Below are 16,102 nucleotides of genomic sequence, written 5' to 3'. Positions count from 1 at the left end.
GGTTCTCTTTCTCGCCCTTGTTTTTCTTCTTGTGATCGTTCGAGGACGAACGATGGGTAAATTGGTATCTATTGTAACGGCATGTTTAGTCGTTTCGAGCAGTAGAATCACTGTGATAAAAACTGACTGTGTCGACGGAGAACACGACGGACCATCATGGTCGCGACGGACCGTCGAGTGTCTCGTGCCAAAAAACTTAAACTTTAAAATTTGGGTACGGGGAATCAATTCTCTGAACTTCGCGACGTAATTGCAGCACGGACCGTCATAGGCACGACGGACCGTCACAGACCTCTTTAATGAAATTGAGTCTCTGAACTCTGTGACGACCCTGCAGGACGGACCGTCGCAGGCACGACGGGTCGTCACGAGCTGCATAACCTCAACTGGATCGGATTTCTGCTAAAAGTTTTAAGGGGCGTTTTGGACTATTTATGACAAACTATATGAAATTAGTGGGTAAGTTTAATAACTTATTTACTTGAGGGTTAAAGGAGATAACCTTAAAATAAATTATGGGTTACTTTTATCATATTAAATTATATGATAATTAGGGTAAAAGAAGATAGAAAGAGACAGAAAGAGAGGGAGAACGAGCGAGAAAAGGGAGAGAACGCAGAGGAAAGAAGAGGCATTGAGAAATACCTTGCTTGATCACGATTCTTCAGTGGAGGTAGGTTATGGTTTATGCTAGTTCATAGTAAACTCTAAATGGCGATTGATCTGTATTGGGTGGTATTGTAAAGTCTTCTATATGATTAATTGTGTTGTTGCATGTTGTGATTATGTAAATGGTGATGGATTATAATGATGATACTATGGAATCTTTAAAACCTTAAATCCACTCTATTAATGATGATGTCTTGATATAAAAGAAGGCTTGATGAACTAAAAGAATTAGGTTAATTGATCGGGTGTCACGAACCGACACGTAGTATTAGGGGATCGGGTGTCACGAATTGACACGTAGTATTAGGGGATCGGGTTTCACGAACTGACACATAGTATTAGGGGATCGGGTGTCACGAACCGACATGTAGTATTAAGGGATCGGGTGTCACGAACCGACAAGTAGTATTAGGGGATCGGAGTGTCACATTCAGACACGAGAGGAATAAAGAGAATGAATCTTGAATCATGGTAATATACTCAAACTTAAAGAACCTTTTTCCCAAATGAGTATTGTGTGGAGGCTTGAGTTCTCATAGGTGTGCTTGGTGTTGATGCCAATGGTTATTGTACTTGTTGTTGCCACCTGTTGAGTATTGTAGTTGATTTTATGTTATTATTCGATATATATTGCTTTCTATTTTGAGTTGGCCGATGATACCTACTCAGTACGTGTTCCTTGTACTGACCCCTACTTGTATTTTTCTTTTGTTATTTGTGGAGTGCAGCAAACGTACCATCGACTTCGACTCGTCCGCGACTCTAGCCAGTCTCCAGCATATCAGAATTCAGGGTGAGCTACTACTCCTAGCTCGTGCTGGATTCTCTCCTTCACGTCTTGATGTCTTGAAGTTCGGACATGGACCATCTCTTTTGCTTATTTTAGTTTCTTAAATACTCTTAGACTTAGAATTTGAGGATAGATGTTCTTGGTGTGATGACTTCCAGGTTTTGGGAATAATAGTTTATAAACTTTTAGAAGTTTATGTACTGGTTATAATAATAAGATTTTGAGTCTTCCGCTTTATATTTTGTTCATTATACTTGAAATGGTGGTAAATGGTGGGGTTTAGATTTGTTGGTTCGCTCACATAGTAGGATAAGTGTGGGTGCCACTCGCGGCTCGTTTTGGGTCGTGATAGATTGTTTTTTTATATCAATTTTGAATAACATGTAATGGTATTTTTTATGGGCACATAGTGTTATAATAAGATTTAATAAAAAATTGACGTGATAGCAAAAAAGGGGAAGAAAGAATGTAATGAATAAAGTAGATTCGAAATATAAGTTTTTACATTTTTTTTCATTTGAGATGCGATTTTAAATATGCGTAGTCCATTTAAAATTTCAACATCTTTGTATATTTTAAGTAGGTTTTCGGACATAGATTTTAAAAAATAAATAATGTTATTTGTTTTTTTCCCGAGGGAAATCTAATTCAAAAAAATATTATCTTTTCTTTTGATTATTTTTATGGCGTTTTACCTTATTTTAATGATTTATTTTATTTTTTGATATCATTTGTTGATATATAAAAGAAAAAATTGTGAATTTAAGTAAAATAGTATCTATTTCAATTTAATTTTTGAATACTAATACGGCGCGAAGCGCGGTTCAATTGACTAGTAAAAAGAAGAATTGAAAGAAAATTATGAATGAAAACGACAAAATGTTATGTAGTGTTAGACATATTTATAGTTAGTAAAATAATTAGTAACATATGAATATGAAAAGATAAATAACATCTATTGGAGTAATTAAAATTCAATGACTTTAATTGTGATTATTTTCAATATTTAAGAGACTCTTTTTGTATTTTCAAATTTATAAAATGGTTTGGAAAAACATAAAAAAAAAGTAAATATTTTTCTAGCTCTTAGAGGCATGCCACATCAGTGGTTTTGAATTCAGATATATATATATACATACATACATACATACTTACATATATAATTGTCAATGATTTATCTCTATTCGTTGGATCATATTTCTTCTTCACTCGTGAAAATGTTTAACTAGACAAAGTTTGATTGTTCTTATTGACTTTCTCTTTTGAGGAGTTCATTTTATTTTCTATTTGAAGAAATTGTTGCTGAAAAAATGATGGGTTATTGTAGGGGGAAATCTAATTGATAAAGGTGAAATGCATATGAAGATTTAATATTTGGTGAAAATGATGAGTCAACTTAAATGAATACTTTTATCTTTGTTTAATAAAAAAACATGTATTTGTGCTAATTTATTTTTAAAATTTTTGTTAAATAAGTTATTTTTATATAATATTTATTAATATAAAAAAATCTACCTTAGTTGATAAAGGTGAAATGGATACGAAGATTTAATATTTAGTGCAAATGGTGAGTCAGCTTGAATGAAGACTTTGATCTTTGTTTGATAAAAAAACATGTATTTGTGCTGATTTATTTTTAAAATATTTATTAAAAATTGTTTTTTATATAATATTTATTCATATAAAGAAGCTAATGTAAAAAAGGTAAAACTATCAAATCTAAATTAATTTATATTTATTTTAAATAGATTTATAGAATTGTTACAAGTAAATGAAAATAAGAGAGTTAGACATAATATCGTAAACCACACGAAAATCAGTGTTATAGAGTGAAACTTGGAGAGAAGTCTCTCAAATTATCCCATAAAATTATCTTTATACTATTTATTAAAAAAATTTCCAAGAAAAAGTATAAATATTTAAATAGAAATATTTACTTAATTATGTTGAGTTTGAACTCTCTTTAATTTTAAATTTTAATATTATATTATATTTTTTTGATTATTTTATATTGGTCCACGGGCCGGCCCTACCTATATTTTTCAAGCCCAACAAATCAACAAGCTTATTCAGATCGAGCTAAAAAGTTCTTTTCTTAAATGGGCTCCAAAAATTTTAGCCCAACCCTATTATATCCCGAACCCAATAGGCCTAGCTCATATTAACGACTCTAATATAGGTCATTTATTAAGGAAAACAAGTTTTATGGCAAAAAAATATAAAAGTTTTTTATTCACAAGATGTATTGAAAAATATATTTATTTTATTTAATTCTTCTGTTCTTATTTATCTTTTTTTTTGAAAATAATATTAATCTAATGACGGAAAGCTTAGATACAAAAATATATATACACTCCAATAGACATCTATGTCAAACAATATGTCTATGTATATTATATAAAAATAATAATAAAAGAGAGTACGTACTTTGTCATGTTGTTGATTCAAGTAACAAGCTCTTCAAAAACCATTTGATTATTACAGACCATGTTTAATAAATATTATAATAACATTTTTGAATTAAAAAATGAAAAGTATCTGCATTTTAAAATATTAGATTTTTAGGTGATTTTGTTTTCATTAGCTCGAAAGTAGAAATCCGTAACTGAAATAGATTCTACTATTTCATAAATTTATCATTTCATATGTTATAAAAAAAATATAAATATTAAATGAAATATAAATATTTAATAATAATCACAACAATCATAATTCAAATTTAGATATAATTTTTTGAAAACATTTATGCTTGACTAAGTTGGACGTTAGATACAATCCAGCTGAAAATTTGTTTAAATGATAAGTACTCTATTTTCATTTACTTTTTATAAAGGATATCAGAAAAAGACCAAAACAATAATAGTAATGAAAAATAAGGAAAATTATGTGGTTAATTAAAATTTTAGCATTTAATTACTTGTCATAGCTATTATTTGATATTATTACAACTCACGATTAATATTATAGTTCAATCACGTGACCCGACTTTCAGTTTGTATATTAGCTACATTTATATATATATATATATATATAATTCGTCATATTTGTATAATTCACAACTAACGATTCTTTATTTGCTTTGTATTTATTTGAATACTTATATTTGTATATGATGATGATTTCTTTTGATTTTTCAATTTTGTCATCATATACATTCAATCTTTTTGTGCAAAACTTTTAAAGTTTGTATAAACGTGTGATTTTTAAATTTTGTATAATATAATTTATATAATTGTTAAAAGTTTACTATTTATGTTTGTATCAATTTGTTATTTTGAATTTTATTATATTTATATAATTTCAGATTTTATATTACTCAATAATGCGAAAACACATTAATTATGCAAATGTAGTTGTGAATTACACAAACGACTCCTCCCTCTCAGAGTCTCGCTTGCCTCTCCCCTCCCTCTCTCCATCTCGTTTGCCATATGTGCAAATGTATATGTATGATATACAATTATCTAACCGATATGCATATTGAATTCAACTCTCTCCCACTCTTTTCCCGCTCTCGCTCGCCTCTCTCTTTCCTATAACATGTACTAGGAATTGTAATTATCAAATTATAGTTATAGAGAGTAATTATGCTATTTTAAATGATTATATGTGAAAGCTCCTCTTAAAAATATGTGGTTGAAACAACTGTTGTATATATGCTCAATGCACTCCCTTTGAAACAGGGTAATGAATGTGAATTAGAGATGTAATCAATAACTATTACTCTCTCCGTTTCACAAAGAATAACCTGATTTGATTTGGTACATAGTTTAAGTAAATAAGGAAGACTTTTGAATCTTGTGGTCCTGAATTAAAGTTATGTCAAATGTTTAAAATTACGCTTTAATCTTGCGGCTTTAAACATATTAAGAAAAAAAGTTACTAAAAAAAGAAAAAAGATCATTCTTTTTCAAACAGACTAAAAATGAAAGGAGAACATTCTTTTTTAAACAGAGGAAGTACTCTATATACGCATGATGGAGTCCCACATTGTTTATGTTTCCTATCTAAAAACAATACTCATATAAAATACCAAATTTCATTTGTATCTGGTTATCAAATCTATAAATCAAATCAAATTAATCGTGCTCGAATTTTATGAATTTATGGATTTTTATATATAAAGTATTCATACAGATATATAATTAATTTGTGTTCCAAATATTTTTTTAGTCTTTACAAAAATATAATTATAAATGGAGATTGTTAAGAAAAAAGAATATGATAGAAGTGATGGCACTAAAATATTCCACAAATAATAGTATTAAAATCTCATAAAATAAATATCACAAATAAATTAGTCATAGTAAAAGTGATCATAACTATACGACTAAAAATAAGAAAAACTAAATTTAGATTATGCATTTTAATTGTCTAAAACACACACATAGTTCACTGTTATGATTTTCAGTTCGTAGTTCCTTATTAGAATTGTGTTCCTTTCGTGAATTGAATTTTAACAACAGGTATCGTTTGAGTTTGATTGTACATTTCATTTTTTATGATTATATGATGTTATGAAGTTTGCTTGAAACTCAGGTGTGTTTAATTTTGACACAAAAAATATTAAAATATTTCCTATTTATTCTATTGTACATTATTTTTCATTTTGTACCATATGTTGTAAGTACCTCTTGTGTTCGATCAAAATCAACTAAATGTCAAAAAGAATTATTCAAAATAGTTTGTCTAGTTAAGTGTATTTAATATTAAAAATATTTATTTAACAAATTAAGAGATGAAGAGTTACAAATTTTACTTTATTTTAATTGTCTTTTGTCATAACTTCTAGGTATTACTAAAAATATAAGTGCTTCTATACCAAATTTGAATATTAAAAAATAATAATTTATTTGTTTAAGATTTTGAATTTTATTATTTAAATAGTATTTATGAATATAAACAATAAGAAGTAACTTAATCATTAATAATTCATTGAAGCTTCCAAGAAATAAGTAAATATTAGGATTTTGGTATTTTTGTTGGCTCTTGGCCAGTAAAACATACTTATAATTTTTCCAAAAATTATTTGTTGTTATAAATTCATTGAATGAGTGGATAGTCCATAAAGTTAGTACATGAATAATCATCCATATTCATTAGGTTTTATGAATCTTTTTGGATAAGAATGTATATATTTATTATGATACTTAATATGATGACTTTTGGAGTGATTTCTCAACCTATAAATAGGGTTGTTTACTCACTAATGTATGATATACAAATGAGACTTATATACACTTGAATAAGAAGAAAAGTTCTCTTCTTCATCTCTATATATTGTCTTCTTCTCTTTGTACTTATATTGCTATGAGCTTGATTTTATAACACGTTATCAGCACGAGACTTTATCCAATTGAGAGTGAGTTCTTGTTTTTCTTTACCTCATATTTTGGTTGATCTCGTTATATAGATCAAAGTATTATATGCATTAAATCGTGTATGTATTTTTAAAAATATTTTTATGATTTAGAATACAATAATATTCAGTCACTAACATTGACCAGGAACAAAAGCCTTATTCTTATTATACGTACTCAGTTATATTTAGATATATCGATACTTCGATCTATACTAAGAATTTCAAATTCTTCAAATTCTATTAATAATAAATATTATCTAATTAGAATTCAAATTCTTAATTTAATTATAATTATTACAAGATATCTTTATTTATATAATAACATAATAACATAATATCATAATAACATATACAAATAGTAAATCAAGGTACCCCTTCTATGAAAAATTTGAACCTTCCATCTATTTTTGTGCCGTTAGTAGGCCTAGTCTTTTCAGCAATTGCAATGGCTTCTTTATTTCTTCATGTTCAAAAAAATAAGATTGTTTAGATCCGCTGGGACCCAATCTCATCCATTTTTTTTGAAAACGTGGACTTGTATCATAACACGGATATCTATTTATTGTAGTATAGTATAACATGTGATTTCCACCGAACATAAAGGAAAAAACTCTTATGCCCGCAGAAACATGATATATGGATATATCAATTCTAGCAATTTTCAAATAGATCAGAATCTCTGGATGGCCGAAATGTAGTTGGTGAATCTATATGTATAGTGGGATCGTATTAAATAAAAAGTATGTTATTATTTTAGATTTAACCAATTTGATGAATTACTCATAGAGGTAGACATCAAACTAGTGCTAGTTCACCTCAAACTAGTGCTAGTTGATGAGAGTTACCTCAAAAATAAAAAAGTAAAGTCAAATTTTTCTGTGGTATTATCATATACTACTATTGGTTGAATGTGATATGCTATACAAAAAAAAATTCTTAATAGGAAGAAGGTATAAAATTTTAATAGCATGAGTTTGAATATTATTTTGAAAGACTCAAAAAAAAAGGGTGAGTCATGTTGTATTTCGGTCTATTATATCGTTGATTAAAGGTAAGACGGTGGATTCAAGTCTCATCGCACCAAAAGGGTAACACATCAGGTTAAAGTCCGGATGCACCATAATGAAAAATATTTGAGGATAAGACGATAGATTCAAATTTTATTGCACCAAGGGGGTAAGTCATCAATTTGAATTTTGATGCACTGTAATAATAATGTATTGGGTTCAAGTCCCATAGAATTATGACCTAATGTGCCATGTATGGATAAGACATTGAATTTGAGTCTCAATGCACCATAGTGGTGATAAAATGATGATTAAGGCAAAAATAATATATATTTGATGAAAATTCTTGAAATTTATATATTGAATTTGTTCTATTCCTTGAAAAGAATGTGGTAGCAATATGTGATAACTTTGAAATTCACATGTTGACTTGCTCCATTCAATAATATGAATGTGGTAGCAGTGAATAATTAGTCTTAAAGATTACAATTAATTAATGATATGAATAAGGGCGTGAAGGGACGAAATTATAATAGTCATTATTGTGGTAATGATAAAAGGAAGAACACTATGAGTTCTTCAAATAGTCCTTAAAAATGTGAAAACAATTTTTTGGTATGAAAGGCCATTAGACTTGTGAATGTTGTCAACCCAATAATTTGACAAGTTAATAAATCTTCTATCATGAGACAAGAAGATAGTACACTTGATCTTTCAAAGTGATGTTGAGGTGTGTCATGGAAATATAATGAATTTTAAAACCATGACAATGTACTTAAAATGCAAATTTATGAAGTATATATAAATGATTAGTCCATTCCTTGAAAAGAATGTGACTTGTGATGAGTATCGTTAATGCTCGAACATTCTATAAGAAAACGGGTCAAGATGTGATAAAATCATTATGGGTTGAATATATGCCACAACTCACCTCTATGGGAGGTTTGAGAAAAAAATGATATATGTCAAAACTCACCTCTACGGGAAGTTTGAGAGGAAATAAATTTTATTTGGCAGAAATGGCTAATCGTATTGTACGTTTATACGTCACTATGGTATGTTTATTGTGAACTACCGAAAGGAAAAAAGAAAGAAATAGTTTTTGCCTATAAGGGTTGTGGTCATTGTTGTGTGGCAATACAAATTTGTGGTTGTGTACCTATGGTACAACAAAAGTAAAGCAAGAAACACGTTTTGCTTGTAATGATTTTGACCATGACAATAATAGGGATGGTATCATGCAATATGTGATAGTACACAAAACTAATTGCAAACTCTAACGAGTTGTGCTATTATCAGAGGAATAATATTGGCGTTGTAGTAAGTCTCAAAAGAAACTTTTTAACTTTCGGATGAGTTGAAAATAAATATTGAGACTATAAATCACTACAATCAAAGAGGGTTATAAATATTTATGTAAAAGATTACTTCACTTTTTCTCTTATTTGTTTCAGACAAACATGAACATGCTGATGAAATCACATGCAAAAGTAAATTATACATGTACTGAAATAAATATCAGTTGGCATAACCAGTTTACTATCATAGTTTGGATGTGATGCAAATATATTTGAGAATTTATGTGTCTTATGATGAAGAAATAAAAGATTTTTCAAGAATTCTCTTGTTTTGCTTGTTTTCATTGTACCAACTAAGGTTTGGACTGTAATCTCATGAAGTTTTTGAAACATATAAAAAGGTGAATATGACATATTCACCTGCCATGTGGATTATTTGTAACTATATGATAGATGCATCTATGCGATGATCACATGTGCTTGGTTGTCAACTTACCAATTGGTGTTTGTAAGGTTGTTTGCTCGAATTGTTAAATTAAGAGCACAATTCCAAATTATGAAATTATATTGATAATGTTGGTTGATTTAGCAAAAATTGTATGCCTCCAATTATAGCTAAATCATGGTTATGAGAACAAAACTCCCAAATAAAATTTGGTATTAAATAAATTTATTTAACATGTAGCAATACATGTATGCATCAAGCCAACAATGTTCCCCCCTTAAACTTGGTTCAGGGTCAGGAACCATATAATTTTCATCTAAAATATTGCGTTTATGATTTTAATTACTCCACCACGCACAAAAATGACTCCCAAATAAGGTTGGGATGAATGTTAGATTTTCTAACATAAGGGGGAGAGATGATTTTGACAGCTGAAAATTATGTGTGAGGTTAATTATGAATTATCTTGATCTTCGTTAAGTAAATATGTGAACTTAATAAACAAGGGATAATTCATTTGCATAATGTTGCAAATCAATTGCAGATGAATGTAGTGACCCTATGATATAATTCAGCTGCAAATGCACCAATGTAAAGTCCTTGAAGGACAGCGTGTATGATACGCCAGAGCGTAATAGACCAATCGGTTCCAAATATAAAATTTCTTGATAAAGGAAGGAGCAAATGATCAATATGGTCATAAAAATGAGACAATTGCTATAAAAGAGCACATTGACATAACACTTCATAAAACCTCTGAAAAGGTTTAGGTACTTGAAAAATGAAGAGATCTCGATAAGTTATGTCTTGTTGGAATCGATATCAAATAACCGTGGACGGTATCTTTGATATGAGATAGCGCTCAATGATATAAATTGTGACGAGGATCTTGGATTCAAATCTGTCATATAGTGTGGACAAATAAATGATTGGCCAAGTAAATGCATAATTCAAGTATATTATTTCACTTAGAAAAGTGAGATTTTGAACGGATAGTCCATAAATCAAGGTATAATGTTAGCGGGGTACAAATAAAATATTATGCTATAGTATAACCGTAAGATATCAAATCTGGTTTGTGCCTTGGGGCATAAAGGTTTGTCGCAAAAATCCTAACTTTATTGGAGATGTTTTCTCCTATGGTGGATGCAATGAGGTTTGTTTTGATCTGACAACATAAGAAAAACTTGAATGCATGTTAATGAATAATTGTAATGTCTAGACAGACAATGAAGATTATATGAAAATCCTTCAAGTAATCGAGGTGTCTGAAGCATATAAGAGTTTGAAAGAAACTTTTTAATAAAACTTCAAGAATCCTTATATGGGTTGAAATAGTTAAGAAAGAAAAGGGTACAAAAGAATGATCCTAATTGTCCCTGTATGTTATGAAAAGGTCTTGGTAAGACATAATTTTGTCTTGACCTACAGATTAATAATTAGACAAATGAAATATTTGTCTATCAGTGCACATACACAAATATGTTTTGATGCGTTTTTATATGGATAAATCACATTCATCCAATGATGATGGGATCTCTTGACGTAAATGATGATTCAGTTTGATCTCAAAAGAAAGATGAAGAGCTTCTTGATGATGAAACTCCATATCTTGGTGCAATCAGGGTACTAGTGCATCTCACTTACAACATTTGACCAGATATTTATTTTGCAGTAAATTTACTGGCAAGATTAAATTTCTCCCCTATAAAAAGGACATTTAAATGGTGTTGAGCACATCATTGAATATCCTCGAAGGACCATAGTTATGAGTTTATTCTATTCCGAGGAATTCAAGACAAAATTGATTGATTACACACATGCAGAATATTTTTCTGATCCGCATAAAGCTCTATCTCAAGCACGCTATGTGCTTGCATGTGGAGGCACAATAATATCCTGGCGATCAATGAAGCAAATGTTGCTATGCAGAAATAAAAGCCCTCCATGAAGCAAGTCGAAAGTGCGTCTGGTTGAGATAAATGACATATCATATTCTGAAAATGTGTGATTTTATTTGAAAAAGAATATACCAACCACAATGTACGAAGATTGGAGACATCATCACAAGAAATTAAGTGATGTTTTAATCAGGGGAGTATAATACGCGTTGCACTCTTTTTCCCTTGACCGAGGTTTTTTCCTATTGGGTTTTTCCTAGCAAGGTTTTTAATGAGGCAACAAATAGTGCGTATCAAAAGATATGTGTACTCTTTTTCCTTCACTAGAATTTTTTTCCATAGGGTTTTTCTTAGTAAGGTTTTAACGACGCACATTATCTATGGACATCCAAGGGGGATTGTTATAAATCCATTGAATGAGTGGATAATCCATAAACTTGGTACATGAATAACCATCCATGCTCACTAGGTTTCATGAACCTTTATGGATAAGAATGTATATATTTATTATGATACTTAATATGATGACTTTTGGAGTGATTTCTCAACCTATAAATAAGATTGTTCATTCACTATTGTATGATATACATATGAGACTTACATACACTTGAATAAGAAGAAAAGTTCTGTTCTTCATCTCTATATATTGTCTTCTTCTCTTTGTACTTATATTGCTATGAGCTTGATTTTATAATATTTGTTAAATCGTTGAAATACTAATTCAAATTATACAATAATTCAACAACTCTATCTGGATAGGATATCTAGATTTAACATCTTATATAACTTGTATAACCAAAAGCACTTATGATTTGTGTTTGAACACATTATAAAAAAGTTAGTTAGCAGAAAAATCAAATCAGGTTAACATAAAGAATCATGAGGATTGATTCCTATGATGGAACCTTAGGCGCCCCCGCCCCCCTCCGAATCCGATTTATTTGGATCAATATGAAGAGTAGAATATGGTGGTGTTTTACGACGTTAGCATTAAAGAAAATTACAACACTATTATGAAAACAATAATGCATTTTTTTTTGTCCATGATGGATTACAACAACATACTAAATTACCGACACAGAAATGGTAACAGACCATACTTTTGACTTGTATGAGATAGAAAGAGTGCTTTCAATATAGTGAGAAAATGTAGATGCATCTAAAGCAAACATCTCAAAATCAAACATGTTTAAATCTATCTTTCAATCGTTTCCTCCTTTTTGTCTTCAAAGATTGCCATAATTTCTTCTAGGCTCTTGCCCTTAGTTTCAGGCAAGAAAAAGTAGAAAAAAATAGTTGCTACTATCATAACTCCACAGAGTAGAAAGAAGGTTCCTGCAAATGTTATCTTGTTGGATATAGTTAGAAATGTCATTGCAACCGCACCACTCACCAGTCGATTCACTGAAACCGCCAAGCTCGTACCTTGTGCCCTTAACCTAATCGGAAATATTTCTGAAGAATATACCCATGTTATTGGACCAAGTCCTATTGAGAAGAATGAAACATCAGCACATACTGCAACAACACACAACGCGATAGCCCATGATGGCTTATAATCAACATTGTTTAGATACATTGAGCCTAACCCAAGACCAGCTAGAGAAACAGCCATTCCTATTGTACCCAACAACAACATAGGCCTCCTTCCGAAATTATCCAAGAAAAGTGCTGATACTATGCAAAAAAACGTCTTTGCCATTCCCATTATGATTGTCACAGCTATTAGTCCTTTACGGTTGTGAATTCCTGCAGCATTGAACACTGATGGCGTGTAGTATACGACTGCATCATTACCAGAGGCTTGCATGAAGAAATTAATACCAATAGCAGCTAGAAGAATACGGCGAAGTGGCTTAGTTGGTCTTAAGAGTTGTTTCCAAACCCCCTGACCTTTCCAATTAGTAGTTGTTCCAGCAGCATTAATTATTTCTTCCAATCTCATATCAGCTTCATCATCATTATCTGAAGTTTTACGAAGCACTCTTTTGGCTTCTTCTATATTACCTTTCATAATAAGCCAACGCGGTGATTCAGGCATTTGAAAAACTCCATAGGCAATGGCTATAGCTGGAAGAGCAGCTAGACCAAGCATTAACCTCCAGTTGATGTGATGTGGTAAACCAGCTAATGCATAATTGAAAATATAGCCAAGTAAAATACCAACAGTGATGAAGATTTCAGGGAGTGATGTAAGCAAACCACGAGTCATAGCAGGCGATACCTCGGCAGTATAGACAGGAGCAATCATGAGAGAATAACCAACACCGATTCCAGCAACAACCCTTCCAGCCATAAGGAATGGGTAGGAAGGAGCAAAGCCCATCAAAAGTGAACCTATTAAGAATGTTGCTGCTGATAAGATAATTGTGTATCTTCTACCAATCAAATCTGAAGTCTTTCCAGAAGCAAGAGCTCCAATTAGAGAACAAACATTCAATGATCCAACCAATATTTCCACTTCAGAAGATGAAATATTCATATTATCTTTTATGAATAACACAGCTCCACTCATCACTCCAATATCTGCAAGTATATAATAATTGTTCAGATTTTGAAATAAAATATTATTTAAACTAAACTAAACTAAACTGACCATAGCCCAAGAGGATGGAGTTGGTGGAAGCTAAAAGGGCGCAAGCCAGGGCATACTTGTTGAGAGGAGGCTTCTCACATTCAATTTTATTATCTTCATCCATTTTGATTTAATTTAACAAAAATCTCTTTTCTTTACTACTCTGTTGATGTGAATGAGATTGAAAAACTTTTGAATTAATTATAAGCAATCTGATTTGCCAAACTTGTAGGATGCATTGACACGTTTCTCCTCTACTACTTCAAACAAGCGCAACATGCGTTTTCCCTCTCGTAAATACTACTCTATTATATCTCTTTTGCTATGCACCAATACCATAAATACTCCTGACTAATAAATGTATCCTACTAGTACTACAAGTTTAACCTCAATAAACATGTTATTTTAACTAATAATTCTTTCTTATTCTAATATATTTTTTTAAAAGTAGTAGGAATAATCCTTTTTTCTTGAAACTGACGTAGGAATCACATATAAATTGTCTCCTAACACCAACCCAAATGCCACTCATCTCTTTTTAAATTGGATGTTTGAGTCCTCCATTCCTATGCTTAAAATACTTTTTTTTAAAAAAAAAAAAAATTCTATTACCGTGACGCATGCGTCCCTTTTTCTAATTCCTTTTTTTTTTAAATTTTAATTTATTGATTTAATATTTATCATTTGCTCTGGCAATTCATTCTTCTACTACCATGTATGAATTTTGATATAGGCTAAATCGGTGAGTTTATTATTGAATTTAATATTAAGGAAAACATTGATTTTTAGTTGAATGCAAAATTATTATCAACATGTTAATTACCTAATCAAAAGCTAAGTTAATGTTTGGTAATAGAAAACTATTATTTTATTTCATTGATCTAATGAAAATTACCTTAATTTCCTTTTATACTTAATAATCTTACTTGCAAGAGGAAAGTATATTTTACACGTGCAAAGCAATTGTACATGTTAGACAAAAATATAAGTTATAATCTTAATATTAGGAACATAACTCCCGTTAAAATTAAATGAAAAAGGTAGACAATTAATTTTTAAAATTTCTCTAAAAGGTAGCATAAATTTGTTTAATCCTAGAGAAATTTGTTTACTATATTAGTTTACTCTTTTTTTAGGGTAACTTTCACATATAGCAAACAAAAAATTCATATTTGTATGCTATAGCAAAGTTTGCTTAATTGCGCTCCATAACAAACATAAAACTGTATAATTCGCTATACATATACAATTGTATAATTCGCTGGCCTAAATTGTATAATTCGCTGGCCTATTTCGCTGCGAATGTATAATTTGTTTTGCATACAGTTGAATCAAATTAAAATGTATGTATATTGCATAATTATAAGTGTATAACAAGAAGCTATATGTTTTTCTCGCTTTATACAAAAACAGAAACAAAATATATACACTTCTATTGTATAAAGCTAGAGAAAATTGTATTTCACTGCAATTGTATAATTTGCAATCGTATAATTCGTTCACCTTTTTGTCTGCAATATTTGAAGTAAAATGTTTGTAAATTGTATAATTAAGTGTATAACACGAAGATATATATTTTTGCATGTGTATATACAGTTTTCTCTCGCTTTATACAAAACAGAAACAGAATTATACACTTCTATGTATAAAGCGAGAGAGGCGAGCGAGAATGGAGAGTGACAAGCGAGATTTTTGAGAGAGAGATGCTGGCAAATTTTAGCTAACGTTTGCTATGGAGCACAATTAAATCAAACCCTAGCTATTCCATTTATTTTAGATTATTACTTTGCTATTATATACAATTTTCTTCTTTTTTTTTACGTATAAAATTTTAGAGATACTTTTATAAACCTTTTTCTTATTTACCAAGGATTAACTCTAAATACAATTGAATTGTATTTAAATTTGGAATTAATAATTTTTCTTTTTTTTTAAATTGAATATAAATGAAGTCAATAAAATGAGGGAGTTAAAACAAAGATTGCTTTTTTATGTATAAAAAGGTAAGATATTACTATTGGGTTTAATTTGAATTGTACTTTACTACCATTGAAA

The 16,102-nt window shown here is 30.0% G+C and overlaps 1 protein-coding gene across 1 annotated transcript; it reads right to left on the bottom strand.

Annotated features, from left to right (window-relative positions):
• Window positions 1-12,336: 12,336 nt before the first annotated feature.
• LOC101248215 (polyol transporter 5-like) lies at window positions 12,337-14,214 on the bottom strand. The gene is made up of 2 exons (XM_004243072.4): window positions 14,069-14,214; window positions 12,337-13,998 (listed from the first exon to the last, which is right to left on the bottom strand). Exons 1-2 carry the CDS (start codon window positions 14,169-14,171, stop codon window positions 12,668-12,670), a joined length of 1,434 nt encoding a protein of 477 aa, XP_004243120.1. The 5' UTR covers window positions 14,172-14,214; the 3' UTR covers window positions 12,337-12,667.
• Between the last annotated feature and the right edge of the window lie 1,888 nt (window positions 14,215-16,102).

This window comes from Solanum lycopersicum, chromosome 7, assembly GCF_036512215.1.
Source record: "Solanum lycopersicum chromosome 7, SLM_r2.1".
Classification (NCBI taxonomy): Eukaryota; Viridiplantae; Streptophyta; class Magnoliopsida; order Solanales; family Solanaceae; genus Solanum; species Solanum lycopersicum.
Note: the sequence above shows the minus strand (reverse complement) of the source record. Positions and strands in the feature narration are given on the sequence as shown.